The sequence below is a fragment of the Carettochelys insculpta genome, chromosome 4, assembly GCF_033958435.1.
Source record: "Carettochelys insculpta isolate YL-2023 chromosome 4, ASM3395843v1, whole genome shotgun sequence".
NCBI classification, from domain to species: domain Eukaryota; kingdom Metazoa; phylum Chordata; order Testudines; family Carettochelyidae; genus Carettochelys; species Carettochelys insculpta.
The window spans coordinates 5,097,540-5,122,752 of NC_134140.1; the positions used below are offsets into that span (position 1 = coordinate 5,097,540).

Here is a 25,213-nt window from a genome sequence, read left to right on the forward strand (position 1 = left end):
TTCAATGTTTTTAAAAACTGGAAAAACTGTTCTTAGCTTTCAGCTGCAAAAACCCAACAAAATATAACATCAAAGCAATCTTAACATGAGGTGCAACATAACCCTTCAGCAAAGCTGTTAAACAGCTACTGAGGCATCATGGGAAATAGCACTTCATTTATTCAAATGCACATATGTCAGGTTTTTGCACCATATGTCATTCCAAGCTATTTACAGTAATAATTAAATCTTAATCAACGTTTAACCTCTGTAAAATGTTTGAAGGGATCTAATCACCCTTCAGACTGCACTAATGAAGGAGAAATATATAAACATAAAAAGAAAATGATGCATAGATAGCACACCAGAAAGAACAGTAATTGCAAAATTGTATTTCTTTTAAATATAATCATCAAATTATGTAAAGTAAGCCAACGAGTATTTTAAGTGAAGACATCTTGGGTGTCAGAGGTGTGATCAGCTAATTTTGTACTGCTATCCATAACAGATGTAGCATATTTTCTTTTAGTGCCATTATTAGCAACTTCACCATTTCTTCTTTAACTGAAACACAAAAGTAGAGCAGTATACTAGGGGGAAGCTACTCCACAAAGATGCAATAGCCTTTCCTCTAATTGTACATGAGAATTGACAGCCGCCATTTTCATACCGGGATTAGCTCCGATTTGGTTAGCTTTTCTTTCTGTTTTTCCACCTCCAGGAAGGAGAGAAAAGGTTTTTGCACATCTATTAAGACAGTATCACAAAGGTATTAAATATCACAGCAAGAGGTGCCTTAGAATTACCTAGCTCAGAGACATAAGTAAGGGAGATATAGACACTCAGGTTAGTCACAGACTCACCCGCATGATCTAACTCTCCGCTCTGTTAATACACCCACGCAGCTAGCTCAGGCTGGCACAGGCAGGGAAATTCACCCTGTGTAAGGCTATAGGCACTACTTCAGCCCAGTGGCGAGGATACAGTGCAGGATGGATGGGTGGAACCAGCAAGGAAGGGAGTGTGCTGCTGGAGACAGTTGCTGAAGATGGAACAACCACAGGACTCCTGGCCTACCCAGACCCAAGGGCCCTGCCCCACTCGTAGAGGATGCACAAAGCAACAGCAGCTGCTGACTGAACCTGGTGGATGGAAGAGTGAATTGGGAGGAGCCGTGGTTTCCACTTGCACCGGCTTGGGGTGTGAATTCACAGCCCCACTTAGCTCTATGCACAAAGCCTCCAACAAGGCTGGGTGGGAAAGATGAATTTCACCTGCTACACAGAGGGGGATTTCTGGGGACTGCAATTCAGATGACTGTACCCCTTTCTGGAGTCTGATCTGTCTTGGGTACTCCCAAGGTCCACCTCATTTAAAAATGACTTGCTTACAGAGTCAGTCATAAAAAGACAAATGCGTCACAGCCACACTCTTACTGAAAAGTTAGTTACTTTCTCTTTTTTACCATATACTTATAAAACGAATCAATGGGAACATAACTGTTGTATATGCATTTCAGTGGATAGTATATATAGAGCAGTATAAACAAGTCCATGCCCATAGGAAATTTTAATTTGCCCTGATTTCGCTAGTGCTTTTTATGTTGCTTGTTGTGAAGGCAGGCAAGCATCTCTAGGGATGGATGTACCCCTTGGAAGACCTGACGGGTAGGCATCCCCCTGGCTGAGAACCCGGAAGCTAGACTGTGCATAGCATGCACAGCCTTGCAGTAAGTAGATCTGCGTCACCCCAGGGTGTTCTGGCCTCCTGGGGCTTCCTGACTTTATGGAGGGAGAGCAGTTGGACGCCACTGATGCAGCATTCTTGTCCTGCCCAGTAGTGCATGGCGAGCGAGGCAGGCACTGTGGAGGGGGAAAGAAGGCAGTAGGAGGGGATTAAGAATGGCTGGCAGGTGTCGGGCTGAGGAGACAGTGGAGAAGTGGTGCTCTCTGACCAGCAAGAAGGTAGAGTCCACGCTGGAGAGGAGAAATTCATAGCACAGGCAGTCTATGCTGGGACAGGTCTCTTTCCAGAGACCCTTAGCAGATGATAGAAGTAAAATTGCTGTGTAAGCAATCCTGGGGGTACTAGGTACATTTTATTGCCTCACACTGTTGGGCCCACCGATGAGCCCGTTAAGCCTGGGAGACTGGAGATAACTGACTGGAGGCTCTCCGGCACTGGGGGTTGGGGAGCCATGAGGCCTGCAGGACTCTGGTAAAGGCAATAGTGGAGGTGTTATAAGCACCGGCCCAGAACTTCAGTGCCACGTGCGCTCCCGGAAAAGCACATGTGTGTCCTAGGTGGATAAAGGAACAGAGGACTTTGCAGGGACACCAGCAACACAATAGGGAAAGTCCCGGCAGCAGCATGAGCTGGGCTATCTCCTCACCATCCCATTTTTTGTGTTAAAGACGTCGTTTAATACAGTTTGGTAGATGATTCTATATCAGCTGCCAGTATCCTGGAATCTCCCCAGCCTGGCTTTGGGCCGGGGCCTGGCACTAGACTCTTGGTGCTGCTGGGTGTCCATGCACTGGCCAGAGAAAAGGGAAGTCCCTCCATACTCATCCTGCTGGGCCTCTGGGTAAGTGGGGCAGATGTGCATCTGGTGGGCCCCCAGACTCACCCATATGGGGTGACCAGACTCTGTCCCTCCCTTAGGAGTGAACTCAATGACCTCCTGAGGCCTCTTCCAGCCCTACGATTCTATGATAATGGTGCTGGTCTCCTTTCCGTGGGTGAGGGTTGTTCCATGCAGTGCACTTGTGTGCTGGGGACCATGGCCCGCTATCTCCAGCTGAACAGTTGCTTGAGCTGTGGCAGTGGGAGAGTCGGGAGCGGGAACCAGCTGGAGGAACCACTGAAGGGAACCAGCCTTTGCAATCCCTGTTCCCAAAGAGTGCTGCGAAGCGTTGGGGCTGAACCTGCCAGCCTGAAGGGTATGTGAAATGCCAAACCAAGCAGGAGCAACACCCAACACCCTGGGTCCTGCCAAAGAAAGCTTCACCCTTGATGTCACCAGGAGCTAGCTTAGTCCTGGGCAAGGACCTGGATACACCCCAAGGCAGAAGAGAACAAGCCATATATTCAGCTGCTGGTAGGTCAAGCTGGCCAGTCTGGCTGGGACTTTGTCTAGGACTAAACATTATTGCCTTACTCTTATGTTTTGGGATTCAGCACAGTTCTAATAAGCCGGCATCCCTCCTCCAGCCGATTACCAGGTGCATTTAAAACAAATCCACCCTACGTTCCTTTTGAGCACCTGTTTATAAATGAGCATAACCCAGGTGACGAAGCCAGCATGGCAGAGCCGGCCTTCCAGCCAGACCCTTGACCTGGTGAAATGTATCCCCGGAGGGGAACAAAGGCGCTTTAATGGGAAAGCCTCTTGCCGGTGGCTGCGAGTGAGTTCTATTCCCCCGTCTGTCCCCTGCAGTGGAAGCCTCTCTCCTCTAATCAGTACAGACAAGGCTAATTGGGGTGATAAAGAACTGGCTCCGAGAGCTGGCGTGGGCTGGCAGAACAAATGGTGCGGTGGTCACAGCTGGGACTGTGGAGACAGAGGGAGAGAGTGTGATACAGGCTCCGGGAGCTGAAAGTTTAATCAGCCCATGTTGCATGCGGGGCTGCAAGGTGGGGGGTTGTGTGTGTTTTGCATTCGCTGCTGACATGGGTGTAACGTACACGCGCGTCCGGTGAAGCAGAAGCAGGCAGAAAGCAGATGCTTTTTGTTGGGGGTTGATAATCATCTCGATCCCGGCTCGGGAAAAGGTGTAGAAAGGAATGTGCTCCTAAGGCTGGAGGGTGGGAGACAGGTCTAGGCTTCCTGCCAGGGATCCTGTAATGATATGGAAGGCAGCTAGGGGAGACAGGACCAGATGGATTTGGCATATAGCTAATCACTCAGCCAAAAAAAAAAAAAAAAAGCTGGTTTTCTTGAGGGGAGGGTCAATATGTACTGAAGGAAGCTCTGTCACGATGGGGTGGGGGAAGGGGATTCTTGTTCTATGGGGCAGAGAAAAACACTGTTCCTGTTCAAACTGAAGCACGGATGCAGAATTTACTGGGGAGGGTCTATGGTATCAAGGTCAGACTAACAGTCTGTTCTGGCCTTGGTCTCTTTAACTATCTCATAGAGCTGGAAGGGACCTTCGGAGGTCATGGAGTCCAGATCCCTGCCCTCACAGGAAGACCTATCACCATCCCTGTCATGTTTTTTTAACATATTTGCTGCAGGCCCCTAAATGGGCCCCTCAGGAATTGAGCTCATAACCCCTGCAATTAGTAGGCCAATGCTCAACCACTGAGCTATCAGTCTTGAGTCCCTAGTAGAGCCCAGAGCACCTGCCAAATGGCACATTCAAACAAATGGTGCTAGAATCCAGGGCCGTATTAAAGCACGACGAGCAGAACTATCCTGTGTATCACAGCAGCACCTAAAAGTGCCAAACAGGGCCCGGGCACCCCTTGTGCAAGGTGCTGTACTATCAAAAAAGCCCCAGTGTTCCCTCTACTTTTTCCATGCATGGGCAGAATAAATGTTTTTATGTGCACCAAGGCATGTGCAGATATTCACCACCAATAGAAACAGCTGTGGGTGGCTGTAAGTGCTCTGCTAATCAGTTGGGCAGCATCTGAATCTTTCTTGGGTGGCTGGCCAAGTGCTCAGCTTACAGGGTACATGGGTCACAGCCTAATTCAGGAGAAGGCAACACAATGGGTGCGTCCACACTTGCATTCCTCTTTTGAAAGAGGTAAGCAGAAAAGCAGTGTAGACACTGTTCTTTTGAAAGCAAACCCCATCTTCGAGAGAATCCCTCTTCCCATTAAATAAAAGGAAGAAGGAATCTTTTGAAGATGGGGCTTACCTTTGAAAGAGCAGCATCTACACTGATTTTATTCTTTCGAAAGAAGAATATGAAAATGAGGTATCAAATATACAAATATGTGGCTTAGTTGCATTTTTATTCCCCTCATTTGCATGCCTCTTTTGAAAGAGGAATGCAAGTGTAGATGCACCAAATGTGTATAAGAAACATGAGTGATGGGCTCTACCTGGCCTGGGCATGGACAAGAAATTGAGGTTTTTTTTTTAATCCTTTCTTGTTCCTGCAGTGTGATCGTCTATGCGGATTATGACAACGGCTTCTAAAGCCTTCCTAGGATAATTCAGACCTCCTAATTTTTTAATTGGGAGTAAATGAAACCAGGTTGCTAATAGCGATAAAATTAAAAAATCGAACCAAACCTCACGGTGATGTGGTTATTTTCAAAAGGCTGAGGGCTGTCCTCAAAAAAACACAAAAGAAAAAACCAAAAAAGACAAATAAAAAAGCCAAAAACAAACAAACCCCCTAAAAAACCCAGCTTCCCAATTTAATACACATTTCAAGACAGCAAACACTGCTCTCCTCTCTTCACATCAAGGAGAACTTCCAAGAAGCTCCCCTTAGCTCAGAAAAACAGAAACGCTCTCTGGCTGTGTCTACACTAGCCCAAAACTTCAAAATGGCCATGCAAATTTCGAAGTTGCCAGGGTCCTTTCGAAAAGGAGCCCTGTCTGGACAAGCCGCGTCAATTTCAAAGTGCTGCGGCTGCCGGCAGTCTAATGAGGCGCTGAATATGTATTTCATTTGCATGGCCATTTTGAAGTTTTGGGCTGGTGTAGATGTAGCCTCTTTCTCTTTCTCTCTCATTAGCTGTGTCTACACATGCACGCTACTTCGAAGTAGCGGCACTAACTTCGAAATAGCGCCCGTCACAGCTACACGCGTCGGGCGCTATTTCGAAGTTAACTTCGACGTTAGGCAGCGAGACGTCGAAGTCGCTAACCTCATGAGGGGATCGGAATAGCACCCTACTTCGACGTTCAACGTCGAAGTAGGGACCGTGTAGACGATCCGCGTCCCGCAACGTCGAAATTGCCGGGTCCTCCATGGCGGCCATCAGCTGGGGGGTTGAGAGATGCTCTCTCTCCAGCCCCTGCGGGGCTCTATGGTCACCATGGTCAGCAGCCCTTAGCCCAGGGCTTCTGGCTGCTGCTGCGGCAGCTGGGGATCCATGCTGCAGGCACAGGGTCTGCAACCAGTTGTCGGCTCTGTGGATCTTGTGTTGTTTAGTGCAAGTGTGTCTGGGAGGGGCCCTTTAAGGGAGCGGCTTGCTGTTGAGTCCGCCCTGTGACCCTGTCTGCAGCTGTGCCTGGACCCTTATTTCGATGTGTGCTACTTTGGCGTGTAGACGTACCCTCGCAGAGCCTATTTCGATGTGGTGCCGCGCAACGTCGAAGTTGAACATCGACATTGCCAGCCCTGGAGGACGTGTAGACGTTATTCATCGAAATAGCCTATTTCGATGTTGCTACATCGAAATAAGCTATTTCGATGTTGGCTTCACGTGTAGATGTAGCCATTAAAAGGCATATTCAGGAATGCAGGTGGGATTTGTGAATACACCAGCAGCTTGGAGAGCTCCCTTTACACGAAACCACTCGGCAGACTTGTCTTGGTGGCATCTGTGCAACCCCATGGACACCAGGCTGTTGCAGCAAAAGGGAAGAACATCATCTGGAAATGAATGGCCCCTCCCTGCACTCAAGGCTCTGAATTTGCTTGAATGGGGGATGCAGAGTCTGGGTGCACAAACCTTGAATGCTTTTCATGGCCCCAGAATCTCCACATTTATCATGATCACATCTGATTAACAGCTTCCGACCAGAGCTGGTTGCTGGGAAGTCGGCTACAGCTGCACCCCATGTTACTTTTCAATAGATCATAAGGCCTGGGGCGGATGACATCTGCTTATGGGGCGAGAGATATTAGGATAACCTAGTCTGACTTCCTGCATAACACAGGCCAAAGAACCATGACCAGCGATTTTTCCATTCTAGCCCAACTACCTGTGACTGACTTAAAACAGATAATTTAGAAAGTCATCCAACTTCCATTTAAAGACTCCCCATGACTTTACCACACCTCTTGGGAATCTGCTCCATGACCATTTACCATTACTCTTTAAAAACTTGCCTCATATCTCCAGTTTGAATTTTTCTCACTTTAAGCTTCCAGTCACCAAAGGTTGCTGTGCCTTTACCTGCTAGATCGGGGTCAGCAGCCCCAGGCACAGGTGCCAAGAGTGGCACTTGAGCCGATTTTCATTGGCACGAGAGGCAGGAGCACAACCTCCCCCATGCAGCCAGGAGCTTGCTCAAAGCCAGGCTGCCTGTGGATTAACAAAAGACCAGCTAATGCTACCAACCACCACCTACACAGTAAAGCTCTGCACCTCAATTTATTTATTAATGAAGCTGTTTAAAGTAGGACTAGTAGGGTAAGTCTATACAAGGGAAATAAGTCGATTTTAGATACGCAATTCTAGCTATTGCATCTGCGTAGCTAGAATCAGTGTATCGGAATCGACTTATTTCCTTAATGAAGACCTAACTTCTATACTCTCACTCGGACCTCCCTTACTCATCACGATAGCGTGGACCACAGGGGTCAAGTGTGGAGCCCAGAGAGATCACTTTCGCCGCTTCTTCATCAGATGCGCAGAATCAAACTCTGGAAGATCGACCCTAACTGGGTCAATCTTCCGCTTAATATAGACAAGCTCTTAGTGACCTTAAAAAGTATCACCAGCACTCAGATTGTACAGAGAGTCAAAAGGTCAAATTTCGACACTCTGCCTCGGAAAGGTTGCTGACCTCGTGCAAGGTTAAAGAGGCCCGTACATTCAGAAACCTTCTCCCTTGCAGGTAGTTACCATTCGTAAATAGCCTCTTCGAATGGACTGAGACTCTCGATGTATGTCACATTTACAAGATTTTGAATCATTAACTTTCTACTCAGCCTTTTCCAATTTTTTAGCTTCCTTTTAAAACTATGCACTAGATACAGTCGTCCAGAAGCGGTCTCACCGCTGCTATGCACATTGGTAATAACACCTCTCTTACTCAATACACCCCGTCTATGGATCCAAGGACTGTATCGACCACTTTTGCCACAGCATCAGCCTATTGAGCTCAAGTCCTTTTCAGAGCCACTACCTTCCAGAGTCCAGCCCTCTGCTTTACAAACAGGGCCTTGTCCTTTCCCACCATTCATTACCTTGTATTTCGCTGTACAAAACACACATGCTAGCCTACAACATGTGTGGGCTGCTTTGTATTGTTACACTGTACAAATGGCAACTTTCATTATCCAGACTTGGTGCCCAGCTGGGTTCAGAGTCAGATCTGCTGGCACTATACACTTATACTACTTTTTACGCTGGGGATTCCTGCGACAGAGAAGAGGAGCTTGATTCTACTGTGGCTCATGCATCATCAATAGAACTGGTGTTTGAATTCGAATTTGCAGTGTCAAATTTTATTAACTGAACTCAAAGGGCAAAATGTGGAGACAATGACGTTGCACGGATGTAACAACGTGTCCTGCAGAATCTTTATTGCTGGGGACTGTGGCCCAAGAACATTTTGATGTCAACTGATAGATGGCATGAGAGTTGCAAGGGGTTTTCCAGAGATCCCCTGTATGAGCTCGCCAAAGCGTGGCATGTGACATCTCTGGGGAGAGGCAGTACCTCATTGCTGGTGATTATCATTTCAAAAATGGGCATGCAGATAGCGCCAAAGGCGTTAAGTATCTAGCTTGGAATTTATGTTCTTCACACCTTGAAGTTAGAGGCCAGTGCTGACACAGGCCTTGGGCTGATTCTCTTCAAGCAAGGGGGTAGCAGACCTTCTCTCTCTGATCACGTGCACATTGTGCCTTGTATGGTTCACGGGGGCAGCAATTTGCATACTAAGCCAGATCCTCACGAAGGATGTGGAAAATCCATAAGAGAGAAAATCTCCAGGAAAAAACAAAACTATCCAGGGGGTATTCTGTTTGTGAGAAAAGACAATGACCTTTCGGGGATATAATGGGGTGCAGCTCTGGATCCTTTCCTGAAGATTTTCATACCATGCAAAAAGCATCCCAGCCAGGCCTGGCTGAAAACTGCTGGAAAGACTTTGGTTTGAGACTTGGTAGAATCATAGCATTATAGAATCCTAAAACTGGAAAGGCCCTTGAGTGGTTATCACGGCAGGACCAAGCACCACTTAGATCAGCCCTGTTCGATAGTTATGTAAACTGTTCTTAAATATCTTTAGTGATGGAGATTCTACAACCACCTTAGGCAATTTATTCCAGAGTGTAACCACCCTGACAGTCAGGAAATTTTTAGGAATGCCAGTGGCAATTTTACTTAACATGTAGCCATTTGCCTCCGATACGTCTATTGCTGAATAGTCACAGAGATGTAGCCGTGTTAGTCTGTATCTTCGCAAAACAAAAACACAGTCCTGTCGCACTTTAAAGACTAACAATATAATTTATTAGGTGATGAGCTTTCATGGCATGGACCCACTTCTTCAGATCTGGAAAAAGTAGGTCTGTCCGACGAAAGCTCGTTACCTAATAAATTATATTGTTTGTCTTTAAAGTGCAACAGAACTGCTTTTGCACTTCCTGTCACTCGAATCTCTATTACTAAAACTGTGGCTTGTTTTCATGATATGCATATGTAAGTGCCGGATGCTAAGCACAGCAGCAATCTCTGGTGCGACTGGTGACCTTCAGGAGCAGTGAATCTGGATATACCAGGGGTCTCCAGTAAAAAGGTGCTGGACCCGCCAGGGAGATGCTCAGTGGTTAGGTTGTGCCTATTACGAAGCTGCAGAGAGAGAGGGAGAGAGCAGGACCTGTGCAGGCCTAGAGGAAAGTGCTTGTGCTCCCCATGGCGGATGGAGTTAGGAGCAGACCCTGGCAGGCACAAACAAGGCTTCCTTGCGCTAGTGGCAGATGGGTGACCCTAGGAGCACCACAGTGCTAAGGATGGGAGAGCTAGAAAGTGCCTGGCTTGACTTCCACATCCCAGGATGGCTCTGTAGCGCTGGCTGCTGGACACAAAGGTATTCGGTACACACAGGTCAGGCACAGCAGACCTGGAACCCCCAGGGGTTATTTTCACAGAATCACTTTGCCAGATTTGGAGATACCCCTGACACCAGGCTCCCTGGTATGGGTTTGTTTGACTAGTTCAAACCATTTTCCCCAGGCAGCTATGGTTTTTGCTACTCTGGCAGGTGGTGGGCTTTTCACAACTGCTTTCATCGAAGTATCTGGGGCCAAATGCACCCCCAGCAACACCTGCGCGAACAGAGGTGCACAACAGCATTCTGTGCAGGCGGGGAAGCTCTCAACCCTGGCAAAACCATCTCTCATTGGTGCTTATGCCAGGAGTATCAGTAGCCACAACAACAGAAGAGCTATGGAGATGGGCTAAGCTTGTGAACCGGCTTAAGCACAGGAATCAGTTAGAAATAGGCTCTCTCAGCCACTCCTCTGCAATTGGGTGCCCCACTTCGTGAATATACACATTCCCCTCCTGAGATGTTCACTCTCACAACTACGTCAACTGTCTCTCCCCCTGTTCTGTGCATCAGTAATCTGGGTCTTTCCACAAAGTCCTACAAACAATGCTCAGTTTGTCGAGCAGAGCCAGGCAAAATACAGCCCTCGGGCCACATCCGGCCCACCAAGCCACAGGATACAGCCTGTGGACGCAACAGAGAGCCTCAGGCAGACTCGTTGCCTGACCCGCCCACTGCATGCCATTAAGGAAAGTGGCTGCAGGGCCCTGTTTGTTTTTCAATGGGTGGGAACTGGAAGAGAAGGCAGGAGAAGCTTTACAGATTTCTGGACAGTGGGAACTTCCTGTCTGAAGCACCCCTCTGCTCCCCCTCAGGCTCCCAGTTATTCACAAAAGCACATGGCCCCTGCTGGCCATGAGTCACCTAGGTGAGTCTCCCAGCCACAGCCTGTCTCTGTCACCTCAGAGCCTCTCTCCTCTGATCCCTACATAACCCTAATTGTCTGCCTCTCTCCTCCACCCATACTCCAAATAACCCAAACCCTGTGCCTCAGACCCCGCACCCCAATCCCCGGCCCCAGATCACAATTCCTTCCTGCCGTAGGTTGCAGCCCAAACCCCTGCACGCCCTCCTGCACCCCAATCCCTTACCCCAAGCTCCCTTCTGCACCCAGCTTCCATCTCAGACCACCTCCACTAATCCCATGGAAGAGTGCAGCCCTTCACCACTTTCCAAATTCTTGGAGCGCCCCCCTCATCAAAAATTATTGTCCATCCCTGCTATAGAGTGAGAGTGGAAAAGATCACAAAATACTGTTATACAGTAGACCCTGACTTGCGCAGAGCTTGTGTTCTTGAGCAACACCACATAAGTCAAATTTTGCATAACTTAGAGGAGCCAGAAAACTGACTAGCGCAGCACAGCAGTGCTGGTCAGTTTCCCTGCTCCTCTAGGTGGTGGGGAGCTGGTGCCTAGCTGGGGCTGCCTGCCATGAGCTGGAGCCAGGAAACTGACCAGCACTGCTGCACTGGTCAGTTTCGTGGCTGCCCTGAGTGGCGGCTACCCCGGAGCCAGGTGCCAGCTCCCTGCCACTCAGAGTTTCGTTCACCCAAGATATGTGCAACTCAAGTGTACATGTCTTGGGGTTCTATCGTACTGAATTTTCTCCATGCAGCTTTGAAAACTCAGGAGGCTTGTTCTTCAAATGCTCCCACTCAGAAGTATCATAATAAACAAGCTCAGGTGTGCGTCCCTCGAGGCCTTTGGCTGGAAGGGGTCAAAACTGCTTGATTTTGTGGCATTGGCCTTATGCAGCTCACAGCAAACAGAGATCCTCCTGTAGTTCAAAGCAGGTAGATCTGGAGCAGGTAGATCTGGATTCTCTCTCCGCTGACACCAGGAAGTTCTTTGTGGCCGTGGTGCATGGCACAGTTAATAACAACGGTGCAGTAACTAAACTAAAGCACAAACGTTTGGGAGAAGAGTGGCTGGTTAGTGGAGAAAGGTTGGGATCAAAGACACTTGCACAGCTGCAGGGTGCTGAGAAATTTATCCAGTGATTACTGTCGCTATTGAGAGCTTTAGTGACTCATTTCTTTCCCACTCTGCTTTGATCATGGCCCTTTGTTTGGCACTTTAAAGTATGGAATTTGAAAAGGAGGAATGACATTCCCTAAGAGCTTTCAGTACTGTCTGGTGATGAAGGGAAAGCAACAACTAGCCAAGGTGCCTTTTTAAATCTTGTCCATTAATGGATAGAAAACACCACCCCCTCCCCTGGGTTCAAGGTGTTAATAGAGAAAGCTTGAGGGGCTCAGAAGGGGCACAAGGAACAGGTTGTTACGCACGAGTTTTCATCCTCTTTCATGAGAGACCTTAATCTGAATTGCAAAGCTGTCATGTAACTTAGCTACGTGGGGAGAGAGGCAGTCTCTGCCCCAAACAGTTCACAGCCTACAAGGATGCAGTGGAAAGTCAGAGGCGGGAATTAGTTAAAACAGTGGTTCCCATTCTTTTCACTAGTGCAGACCCCCAATCACCACCCCCAAGCCATTCACAGACCCCCATCAAAGCCATTTCTAGCCTCTGTGTGCACTTCATGAAATGAAAAAGGAAACCACAATATGGATTTTCAGACAGCAGTTTATAACATTATTGGAAGAGATGTTATGTAAAATTAATTGATTGTAACTTTGCAATTTATTTGAACTTATTTTCTATGATCATCTTTCTATATCTTTAATTTTTTTCACAGACCCCCAGCAATACTCTCACATACCCCAGGTTGGGAACCACTGATTTAAAACACTCTAATTATTTTTTCTATTTTGAACATTTTTAAATACAAGCTTAACTCTTACGACCCTCGCAGCAGCTTGGCTGGTGGGGCACGGTCGTCTGGGATGGAAAGGTGTCTAGTGCAATGTGGCGGAAGGCCCAGGATGAAGGGCAAGGAAAGGTCACCGACAGGGGCCTCACTAGTGCTGTGCAGAGGCCCAGAGAGACGAGGTCTGAGATGCGGGCAGAGCTGAAGCTGTGAAGAGCTTCAAAAGCAAAGTTTGGAGGTAGTGGTAAAAGAGGAAGCCAGGGAACAGAGGTGGTCACATTCCCCGTAAGTACAGCGAAGGTGGGCAAGGAAGTGATCATCCAGGGCATGAGAAGCACTGGCAGAAGGATGTGAAGGGAGGCTTTGGCGCGGTTCTTGTCTAGCTCCCACCAATGCTGTTCGTCCTTCACCTGCACGGGCAGCGAATTGACACAGACAGGATCAGCAGGGAGCCAAGGGGGACACAAAACCCTCCATGGGAGTTGCCTCCCTCCGGTAGCAGTCACCTCGTGTTCTTTAAACGTTTCATAGCCTTAAAATACTTGCATGGTCTTCCCTGAGCTCACTTCCAGAGTCCCTCTCCGAGGAGCATGCAGCACTTTGCAAACCACACCCCAACACAAGCCCCACACTCTACAGCATTTCCCTCTTGGTATCAGTCAAATGTCACCTGTGGACAAGGGCTCCAGCATCAGACAGGGTGGAGAGAGCGAAGGTGAGGAGAACCACAGCAGAGGCTTTGTGGGGTTTGATGGAGGACAGGTTAGGTGCTGGGGAGGCTCTTGTAGTAGAAGCTGCTGCAAATGGAGGAGGTAAGCAGTGAGAAGCACCAATAGTTTAACCCTTTCTGTTGCCCTGGGCGGAGTCTAATAATGTTGGCCCTTTCTCCCTGTTTTGCCTATTGCCAAGAAGTGAAAGTTTTATGACCCCTTCCTCTGCACTAAGGTAAATAGGAGCGGCCTTACTGGGTCAGACCAAAAGGCCATCTAGCCCAGTATCCCATCTTCTGACGGTGGCCAATGCCAGGTGCTTCACAGAGAGAGAACAGAACATGGGATTATCATGTGATCCCTCCCATTGGCCCTTCCCAGCTTCTGGCAGACAGAGGCTAAGGGACACCCTCTCTGCCCATCCTGGCTAACAGATGCACCACTTCTCCATGAAACTAACTCCCTTTCGAGCCCCATTAAAGTCCTGGCCTTCACAACATCCTCTGGTAAGGAGTTGCACAGGCTGACTATGTGCTGCATGAAAAAGCATTTCCTTTTGCTTGTTTTAAACTTGCTGCCTCTTAATTCCATTTCCTGACTCCTAGTTCTTGTGTTGTGAGTAAAACGCACTCCTTTATTTACTTTTTTCACATTGATCATGATTTTGTAGACCTCTAGCCTATCTCCACTTAGCTGTCTCTTTTCCAAACTGAAACATCCCAGTCTATTTTAATCTCTCCTCCACTGCAAGAAGCTGTTCCATGCTCGGAACCATTTTTGGTGCCCTTCCCTGTACCTTTTCCAACCCGAGTATATCTTTTTTGAGATGGAACAACATGATCTGCACATGGTATTGCTTGATCGATACCTGTTCGGTCCACTCCCTCTGGGGTAGCTGGTATTGGCCATTGTTAGCAGACAAGATACTGGGCTGGATGGACTTTTGGTCTGACCCTCTATGGCCATTCTTATGTTCTTACATTGGTATTGAAGATGTGGGTGTGCCAGGCACTTCTAGAGAAGCAATATAATATTTTTTGCCCTAAGTTTCATTTTCCTAATGTACCAGTGTCACGTGACACAAAAAGAAATAGCTCCAGTACAGACATGACCAGGCTGCATCTCAGAGGCTACAATGAAACACAAAGCTGAGCCATGAAAATGAAGTCTCTCCAGGCTTGGTCTGCCTGGCCCTCAAACACTCACACTGAGTGCCAAGCCTGCCGTGTTTTTCTAGTTTTGACATAAAACTTAGCCATGAGCTGATAAAGAGGTGAAACTTAAGACCAAATCTAACAACTTACAGATGTGTTTGATATATATTTCTCTATGCGGCCATAGTGGCCTGGCAGCACATTTCCATATAATTCATAGGGTGTATGTATGTCACGTGGGGATTATTAGATGTTCCATGTTGACTGCTACAGAGTTACCCATTCCATTGCAGGTCAGGTTTGCATGGTGATAGACATCAACCTAGGCAATAACATGCTTTAAATCTAACTCGCGTAATTTACCTGTGAATTTCACCTGGATTAGAGGGGAATTTAGGGTTGAGTCTATCCACTGTCCCTGCTCAGGGATTTGCCATGCAGCCTTAGACAACTATTCTCAGCTTGGCATTACAAAATGTCACTCCAAGAAATGAATTTTCTTTTCTTTCCTTTTTTTTTTCCTACTGAAAAAGCAGCAGGAACAGCTGACTACAGGGGACATTTAGGTGCTAGCAGGTTTGCCTGTTTCAGATGCTTTCTCTGCGTTTGGTGTTTGATGCACACGCCTTAGGTGGGGGCTTTTGGCCACCAGCCCTTCTCCATCTGTCTGGAGGTTCTGATGTTGGCTAATATGTTGGGTCAGATGGTACAAAGCAGAATCTCCAGGAGCTGAAGGGTTTTAACGTGGGCAACCTGCATAACCCCGCTGGGGAAATCTGCTCTGTAGAGAATGTCTCAGTGACGGCATTGGTGCCATATGTTTATTTATGCTTTCTCACATCTGCTGATTCCTCCGTGCAGGACTATGAAACGTCATTGCCTGCAACAGAGCACCAAGTGTGACCTCAAGGCCACGGTATGGGTGTCATCAGCCGCATGTATGACAAAGAGCAGAAATATTCTCCCAGGTCTACACTAGACATTAAAGTCGATTGTAGATATGCAATTGTAGCTACAGCAATCAACCGATCTACAATCAACTTACCTGGCCGTCCTTGCAGAGCGTGAGGTGTGCGGGTTGGCCCAATAAAAGACATTACCTCGCCCAGCTTTTCTCTCTAGCATCCTGGGATCAGCATGGCTACAAAAGCAGTGCACACGTCTCCTTTCTCTCTCAATCCGCAGCATCAGCAGTACATAGTTCTGATGGTGGCAATTTTCTTGTTTGGGTCAAAATGAGCAATACCAGATTAAATCCATCTGACAGTAAATCCCTCACACAGATTGTCTCAGGAGAAGATCTTCCTGGCTGTTTGGGGGTGAATATAAAATCTCAGAGGTATACACTACTATCAAGGCAACTTGTTGGGTATTAAAGAACTTACAGAAGTTGCTAGAGCTTCTGAGATGCCAAACAATCTTCTTGAGTTTTGAAATCTCATGCTTTCAATGGGTCTCCTCACTGACCTCCAACAGAAAGGCTGCTGGGCATGGCTATAATTGCTCGACTTTGGGAAATTTGTTTGTTACTCGGAACTTCTATGTATTAACCAATTCTTATGGCAGGCAAATTTGGAGCAGTTCTGTTTGCTAAGCGGGCATGAGTTCACAACACCTTACTTGGACATGGCCTCTGCACATAGGGGGAGAGGCTCTGCAGCTTGTGATAAACTTCAGCAGACATGTCTGAAACTGGGATTGCTGAGAAATGAAATGAAAGAAAGACAGCAGCAAGCAGGCCCTGGGAAAATGCTTTCTTTCCATCAGTATGGAGGCTTTTAAGTATGGCTTTCAAGCCTTGTTACGAGGTAATGTATAGCTGTTTGCCTAGAGTTGTCGGATGTCAGCTCTTTCCTTTGACTCTTAACGGCTTACAGCTATCAGGAGGTGAAGATGCTTTAAAAGAGAAGGGCATCAGGTAAGTTTCTTTATGACCACCGGCACCCACACACCTGCAGGAGTCTGTGCTTAAAGGAAGGATAGTTTACATACCTGAACCTGTGTCCAGGGAACAGAGGTATAAACATGAAACCAAATCCCTTTCTGATATTGCTATGGAAGCCCTTTGGGCAGTACAGATGGGTTCTGTCTCTCCTCACCCACATTACATGACCACAAACAACCATTCAAAACGACTCTTCCAACTACTGCTCTGGGGATGGAGGATAAGGGCTTATGGCCTGATCCTGCAAGGTCCTCAGCACGCTTATCTCCCATTAACTTCACGTGGACTTGATTTCAATGGGACAAAGACATCTCCTTCAATCTCCTTTGGGAGCAAGGTGATATGCCTCTATTGGACAGAGACACAAGGTGGGAGACCTTCTTGGGCCAGCTTCTGTTGATGGAAAGGATGAGCTTTTCAGCTTCAAAGGCAACATACTGAAAGGGCAAAAATGTGGTGACTGGGTCAGGAAACAAACTGCCACTATTGTAAACAGACATCAGCACACAGATCAACCTCCTCACACGTCGCAGTTGTTTTGACAGAGGCATGGGAACAAAAACCTGGGTGCTGAATAAACCTGACTATTGCTCACTTGTGACGTTCAAGGGATGAGAAATACCAGTGTGTCTAGTAATTACACTTGGGTGCAAAGAGGCATTTCTAAAGCAAACTGTCTTGTTCTGCTGATGCCTCATGTCCAGTAACTTCTCAGAGCTACTGGTGCTGAGAACAAGGAGCTCTGAAGACAGAACTTCCCCCTCTTTCTCTGCAAAACAGGCACGGCCTGGCCAAGAAGGAGGGGTGCTTCCCCCAAGCTGGTACCTCAGAGAGAACAAGGCAGATCAACCTCTAATCAATCCAACTCCGACTGAGTACAATTCAGGTGCCATCTGCTGGGGCGTGCTTGTGGCTCAGAGACCCCCTCATTACAACCTTGATTCTGACCATCCAACTCGTTTTGCACAAGTCTCCAAGCTGCCACCAGGAAATACCTTCCATCTGCCATCAGTCTGGGTTGGATTTCAATTGGCTCCCATGTACCACAGAAAAGGAGACGGGGCCATGACTTCATGGAGTTCACGAGGGACTTGGCTACTGCTATGGAGTTTACAAGGAAGGACGCTACCGTGATGGGCAGCAGTACAAAATGGATAGACAGAGGGATTAGGGGAGAGACAGGCAATAATTTTTGAGGCAGGCGTCACGCCAAGAATTTGGAAAGTGCTCAGGGGCTGAACACTGCCGCAATGTTAATGCGAGAGGTGCAATGCCTGGGATGGAGGCTGGGTGCAGAAGAGAGCTTGGCGTAAGGGGCTGGGGTACAGGAGGATGTGCAGGGGTTTGGGCTGTGACCTCGTGCAGGAAGGGGTTGTGACCTGGGTCAGGGTCCGGGGTTTGGGTTACGCGGGATATGGGTGGAGGAGGGGACAGATGATAAGGGTTATGCAGCGGTCAGAGGAGGGAGGCTCTGGGGCGACAGAGACAGACTCTGGCTGGGAGACTCATCTGGGTGAGTCTTGGCCAGCAGGCCAGCTGATTTCACAGGCAGACGCTCTGCCCGCCCAGCCCTGGCAGGGTCCATGTACATCTGTGGCTAGCTAGGAGCTCGAGGGAAGCAGATGGATGTTTCAGGCAGGAAGTTTCCATTAGCCAGAAACCAGCCAATGAGATTGTGAAACCTTTCCCGTCCTCTCCTCCAGTTCCCACCCATTGAAAAACAAACAGGGCCCTGCAGCCACTTTTCTGAATGGCATGCAGAGGGTAGGGCAGGCAGGGAGCCTGCCTGAGGCTCTCTGCTATGTCACTGACTGGATCCAGCTGCTTGGTGGGACACATCCAGCCCATGGGCTGTATGTTGCCCAGCCCTGGATTAGAGAGATCAGTGGAAACATTTCTGTAGCCATTAGCCCCCTTCATTTTATCAAGTTAATTTCTTTCCATACTGCAGGGGCTCCTGTGAGCCATGGCAATGCATATTTTCCTTCTGCTGAAGCATGACTCAGACGGGCACAGCACAGATCTGTGCTAGAAGCACAGGGCTCCCTGTGTTCCTTTAGAAGAAACAAGGCTCTACAGAGATTCCACAGGCTGCCCACAAGAAAAAGACTCCCAGGAGTCTCCATATGCCACTTCTGGGAGATCACTGCCAACAGGTTGGCACCCAGAATGTGCAGCCATCGTCCAGCTGAGATGAGGAGGAGGAGCAGGCTGCAGCAGAGAGGCAGCCCAGCAACTCACCAATATCTTCTGCTCTCTTGCCCCGTCTACATCCGAAGAAGAGAGTTCCAAATACCACCGGAGGGTTCTGTGAGGTCATGGTGATCAGCAGTGCTTTGGGCTTTTCTTAATTACTGGAAGCAGGGTGGTGCACTGGGTGTAGGAGGGGGGTCACATGCAACCCCACCACCCGCACTGTCCTCCACTTCTGCTGAGTATGCGGGTCGTGGTCCTAGAGCAGCTTGTGCTGCTCTTGGGCTGCACTGCTGTGGGAGAGGGGTTGGACCACCCCTGCACTCATTGGAAGTGGTATGGAGCTTCTAGAGGAACACGAGGGTGGGTTGGAGCACGGGGGGGAGGGGGGATGTAGAGTAAGGGAAGGGGATCGGCACTGAGGGGGGGGCACATTGCCAGTGGTCCCCTGGACCCCCACTCACAGGCTAGAAGGAATGATACAGAGAAGGTAATTAACCACTGGACCGATTTACTATGAGCTTTGATGGATTCTCCATCACCGGCAGTTTTTAAATCAAGACTGACTGACCTCCTAAAAGGACATGTTCCGCTTCAAACACGCAGAATTTTGGTAAGTCCTTGGGCCTGTGTTATACAGGAGGTCGGACAAGAGGACAACACTGGTTGCTTCAAGCCTTGGAAACGATGAGTGGTGTTCCGATGATATGCCATCTCCTCTTGCAACTCCCTGTGCATAGCTGCCCCATTAAAATGCAGTCCACTCTGGTGCAGACTGGAGCAGAGGCAGGCAGGAAGCAGGAAGGAAGGAACCAAAAGGCTGCAGTCACTTGACTCAGCAGCTGCTCAGCTCAAAAAATCACAGAACACTAGAACAGAAAGGGATGTCAAGAGGTCATCGAGTCCGGTTCCCTGTCCTCACGGCAGGACCAAGCACCATCTAGATCATCCCTGATAGATGCTTGTCTAACCTGCTCTTAAATACCTCCACTGATGGAGATTCCACAACCTCCCTAGGCAATTCATTACCGTGCTTAACTGCCCTGACAATTTTTTCTAATGTCCAACCTAAACCTTACTTGCTGCAATTTAAGCCCATTGCTTTGTGTCTTATTATCAGAACACCATAGCAGCTCAAGACTTCTTCCCCATCTGGAAGAGAGGAGAATCATTGCTGGAGACGGGGAGAGCAGGGACAGACAGGGCAATTCCATGTGGTAGGGAAGAAGAAGACAGAAGTGGATGCAGGGGAGGTTTCTCAGAGAAGAGTCTACATGGGCGGAGTTAGAAGGAAGAAGAACAGTGGTGGGGTATTTGCAGCACACAGAACTGACACGGAAAATCTTTTCTGATTCTTACTGCCAACATTTAACTTCATTTTATTTCTTTGGGGAGCTTAAAAGACCCATGCCATTTGAACGATCAGACCCACACAGGCAGTGCATGTTTTCAGTGCTTTGAGAACACACACCACCTTGCTGTACTAATGATCTCCCAGGCAGCCTTCGAGGGCATCACAATTAGAGGGAAGTGAAAGGGTGTAATCGTTGGAGGAATCTGCTCTACAGGAAATGAATGACTGTGATTATTTTTGCCCTGGTTGTTTTTGCAGCAAAGGTGTTCTGCAGATGCCAGGCTGTCAAGGTGGGATCGGGGGGAGTGGGGTGGAGGTGTGAAGGGAGGGCCAAAGGGCAAGGCCAAAGGAAAAACAGCATGTGAAATCCGGCTCCTCAGGAAACACATGCCAGGACTGTGAACCCTGCCCTCAACAGCGAAACAGCTGGCACAGGTGAAAGGAAACAAGAGATGAGAAAGAAGCGAGTGAATGAGTTGGAGAGAAGAGAGATTGCCTAAATGAGGTGAGTCATTTGCTCAAATCTCTTCTTGCTTTAGAATCTTATTTAGAGAAGGATGATGGGAGGGAGAAAGGAGGGATGGGTGGGAGCTGAAACGTCATAGAAACAAATGGACAAAAGACTTTCTGCTTTACATCAAGGCTGATCAAAACCTTTTTGACAAGTAGGTCTACTCTCCTGCTTGCTCCTTTGACTGGATACACTGTTGCCTCGGGCCAATAGCGGAAACTCTTCTGGTCCAGCAAACAATAGTTTTTTGTGTGCAATCCCTTTTCTGAGTTACAGATTCCAGTATTTGATAGGATAACAAGTCTGCTGGACTAGGGAGAAGCGGCGGATGTGGCATACCTAGACTTTTGAAAGGCATTTGATATGGTCCCTCGTGATTTTCTTATCAATAAACTAAGCAAATACAGCTTAGATCGGGCTACTACAAGGTGGGTGCATAAGTGGCTGGGTAACTTCTCAGAAAGTAGTTATTAATGGTTCATAACTATGCTGGAAAAGCATAATTAGTGGGGTTCCACAGGGGTCTGTTTTGGGACCAGTTCCATTCAGTATCTTCATCAATGATTTAGATATTGGCATGGTGAGTACACTTACCAAGTTTGCAGATGATAACCTGGGAGGGGTTGCAACTGCTTTGGAGGAGAGGGTCAGAATTTGAAATGATCTGGACAAATTGGAGACTATGAGCTATGAGGGCAGACTGAAAGAACTGGGCTTGTTTAGTTTAGAAAAGAGAAGACTGAGAGGGGACATGATAGCGATTTTCACATACTTAAAGGGGTGTCACAAGGAGGAGGGAGAAAAGGTCTTCTCCTGGGCCTCTGAGGATAGGACAAGAAGCAATGGGCTTAACCACGGGAGGTTTAGGGTGGACACTAGGAAAAGCTTCCCAGCTGTCAAGTAGGTTAAATGCTGGAATAAATTGTCTTGGGAGGTTGTGGAATCACTGGAGGTATCTGAGAGCAGCTTAGAGAGACATCTGTCATAGACAGTCTAGATAAGCAGTTCTAAAATGCCCTTCTGCTCCCCGGGCTTAAACCCCTCTCAACCCCAAAACGCCCCTCTGCCTCCCCATCTTAAACCCCACTCAGTCCCCCCGCCACCCCTCACCCCCAGGCTTAAACCCCTCTCAGTGAGGGTTGCCAGCTTTTTGGAAAACTTATGTGGGACAGGCAGCCCCACCTGTGGGATCCCCAGCCAGGGCTGCCTGTCCTGCATAAGATTTCCAAAAAATGGGGCAGGAAGCAGGGACCTTGGCAGCTGGAAGCTGGATGGGGCACAGAGCCCTGGATGGCAGCACCAGATGCAGATCCCTGGCCGGAGCTGGCTGGGGTGCAGAGTTTCATTTCAGCATGGCAAGGCAAGGCAAGGCAAGGCAAGGCAGGGACTGGGAGCTGGAGGAGTGAGCTGTGGCAGAGCCATAAATGGCTCCTTTAAGAGCCACATGCAACTTGGAGCCACCCAACCAGCGACCCTTACCAAACCTAATCGCAACCCATGTTTGGATCACCAGCCACAGGATGGGAATCCCTGGTCTAGACAGTGCTTGGTCCTGCCGTAAAGGCAGGAGACTGGACTCGAATACCTCTCGAGGTCCCTTTCAGTTCCAGTGTTCTATGATTCCTGCTGTGCTATGTGACCCTCTCTGATCCTATTAACCCCAACTCAGAAGAGGACTGAAACAAGAAAGACTTCATCCTTTAGGACTAGTAGCACTTTGTCAGTTTAGAGTGCTCTGTGAAGAGCTTCCAGCTGCTCTGGTGACAACACAGATAAGCCTCACAACAGGCCTGGGAGATTGATAATATTAGTCCCATTTTACAGATCGGGAAATCAAGGCACAGACAACAAAGTGATAGGCTCAAGGTCACACAGAGATTCAGAGGTCGGACTAAAAGACTGGTCTCCTGACTTCTAATCCCACACTTTAGCCAGTAGACCATGCTCCTGCCATGTGGTTCCTGGTGTGGTATCCAGCAGCAAACTGGTACAACCTTTCATCTGAACAAAACAGTCCCAGATGCCCAAGTAAAGGTAAAGAATGGCCCAATGAGAGACAAATGCCCTCTCCATAACTTATCTAGGGCATGATCCTACCACTGCAAAACGAAATGGTCCTTTGCTGCCCTGTGATGGGGTGTGAGTTGTGTGCCTTCAGCCCTCCCAATTGTCAAGTTATTGCAACTCAAGCAAACCACAGGAGTCCGAAGCCAGATAAAACCATAAAGTCATGAGCCTGCTCCCCCAAAATGGGAGTTTTACATTTCCCAAGGAGAGCTCTAGGTATTCTTCAGTAGCCGCTTACTGCAGGGTGCCTAGATTTCCATTATCCCATCTATTGAAAGGATGAGCAGGTAACTCTCACTCCAGTCCCATACACTCACTTGCAGCCCTTGTGTGCATGTGTGTGCGCGGGGGTGGGGGGGGGTCACTTTGCTATATCCTGAGCAGAGGCTGTATCACTACCCCACCCTCATATCCCACTTCTGACAGTGCACTGTACTTCTGCCCTTCATTGGACCAGATCACTTCGTCAAACTCTGAACTCAGGTGGTAGTTAGTCCACCCCTGCCCTCTACTTCAAACACGAACCCCCACCATCCTCCACTAGTCACCTGCGGCTGGACCTGACACAGCCACAAAGGCCACATATTTTATCTCCAGATCGCCACAGATCATAGCGGCAGTGGGACCAGCTGAGACACAGGTAGGCTGCCACCGAGGTCAAGGGCATTACAGAGGCAGCTAACTGGGTTCATAGCTCAATTAAAAGTCAGACTTGAATCAGCACTGGAAACTAAAATTACTCTCGTCTATGACAACTCTCAGAAGGGCAGCCGCGTCAGGAGTCCTAACGAGGAGTCCTGTGGCACCTTAAAGACTAACATTTATTTGGGCATAAGCTTTCACGAGTAAAAGCCACTTCATCAGATGCATGCAGTGGAAATCACAGAGGTAGGGATGCATATATATATAAAATAGACATAAATATATACACCCACAAGCATACCAAAAGGGAGTTACTTATCACTTGTAGAATCTTAGAATTGTAGAATCATAGAACCCTAGGGCTGCAGAGAACCTCAGGAGGTCATTGAGTCCTGCCCCCGAAAAGCAAGACCACACCCAACTAAGTCATCTCAGCCAGGACTTTATCAAGCTGGGATTTAAAAACCTCCAGGGATGGAGATTCCATCATCTCTCTAGGTACCACATCCCAGTGGTTCCCCACCCTCCCAGTGAAAGTGTTTCCTAATATCCAACCTAGACCTCCCCCATTGTAACTTGAGACCATTGCTTCTTGTTCTGCCGTCTGTTACCACTGAGAACGGCCTCTCTCCATCCCCTTTAGAGCCCCCCTTCAGGAAGTTGGAGGCTGCTATCAAATCACCCCCACTCTTCTCTTCTCCAAACTAAATATAGTAAACCCTTGATTTAACGGACTCATGGGTGGAAGGAATGTGCGTTAATGCCAAAAGTCCATTAAATCAGAATCTGCAGGGCTGGCTTTGTCCAACACCTGGGAGGAGCGCAGCAGGCTCAGGATAAAGAGCTCGGCAGAACAGAGCCTCTGGGCTCACCTGCTACGAGCTGCTCATCGCCTACTCAAGGCTGGGCACTCCTGCAGAAACTATGGTTCCCTGTAGGGGGTGTGCCTCTGCCCAGGGCTTCGGCTGGCAAGACACCAGCCAGATGTCCAGTCCGGGCATCCACCCTGCTGGGAGGAGGCTGAGCAATCTCCCTTGCCCTCGGGCAGCAGGCAGCCCACCAGGAGTGACAGCGAAGTCTGCCACTCACCTGGCATTGGTGCTCCTCTGGCCTCAAAAGCCCCAGTGGCATTTATTTAGGGGAGCAGGGAGGGCTGGCAGACAGTGTCCATTACTTCCAAAGTCTATTGAATTGGGGTCTGTTAAATCTAGGGTTTACGATAAGCCCAAATCCCTCAGCCGCTCCTTGTGGGTCATGGGCGCCAGCCCCTTAGTCATTTTGGTTGCCCTCTGCTTGACCCTTGCCAATGCAACCACATCCTTCCTATACTGGTGGGGGGGGGCAGAACTGGATGTAGGACCAGTGTTAAGAAGACCAGTTCAGTCAGGGTGGATGTGACTCACTCAGCTCTGGGACTGCTCTTGCCTGAATAAATCTCTCAGTCTGTAAGGTGCCACAGGATTCCTTGTTCTTCTCTATGAGTCATCTGTTGGTTTGCAATAGTGGTGCCTTGCACTAAGATCCCTTCAGATTCCTAAATTTATCTGAGTCAGCACATAGAAGTGAGGTCTCCTGGGAACACCTTCGGGCCAGAGGAAGAAACACTGGGATTTCTACAGGTGTTGGCTTTTCCCTCGGAGTGGTACTAAACAAACAACCCAGGAGAGCGTTGGCTGCTGCAGGTATGGCTCAGCTGAAGCATGTAGCATAGTTTTACAGCTAGCACCTAAAAGTGACGTTCTGATACTTGTGAACATTCAGGACCTCACAGCATTTGTCACAAGCAGCGTAATCGTCGAGACCAACCTTGACCATAAAACTCACTTTTGGCCAATGAGGTTTTACACTGCTTAACGCCATCAGCAGCCATGGAAACCATCCCTCATGCCTGGGAGCAAAGACAAACTGCTGT

General features: G+C 48.4%; 1 protein-coding gene across 3 annotated transcripts in view; it reads right to left on the reverse strand.

The window, feature by feature from the left end:
* Positions 1-25,213, reverse strand: part of SFXN5 (sideroflexin 5) — a 208,032-nt gene that overhangs the window by 21,264 nt on the left and 161,555 nt on the right. Inside the window, exon 14 of one of the 3 annotated variants that reach the window (XM_074992208.1) lies at positions 19,553-19,596. The exons of the other annotated variants lie outside the window; for them this stretch is intronic. Coding sequence (XP_074848309.1) covers positions 19,579-19,596 — 18 coding nt within the window. The 3' untranslated portion in view covers positions 19,553-19,578. Of the gene's footprint in view, positions 1-19,552; positions 19,597-25,213 lie in introns of those variants that run through there. 3 annotated transcript variants of the gene reach the window in all.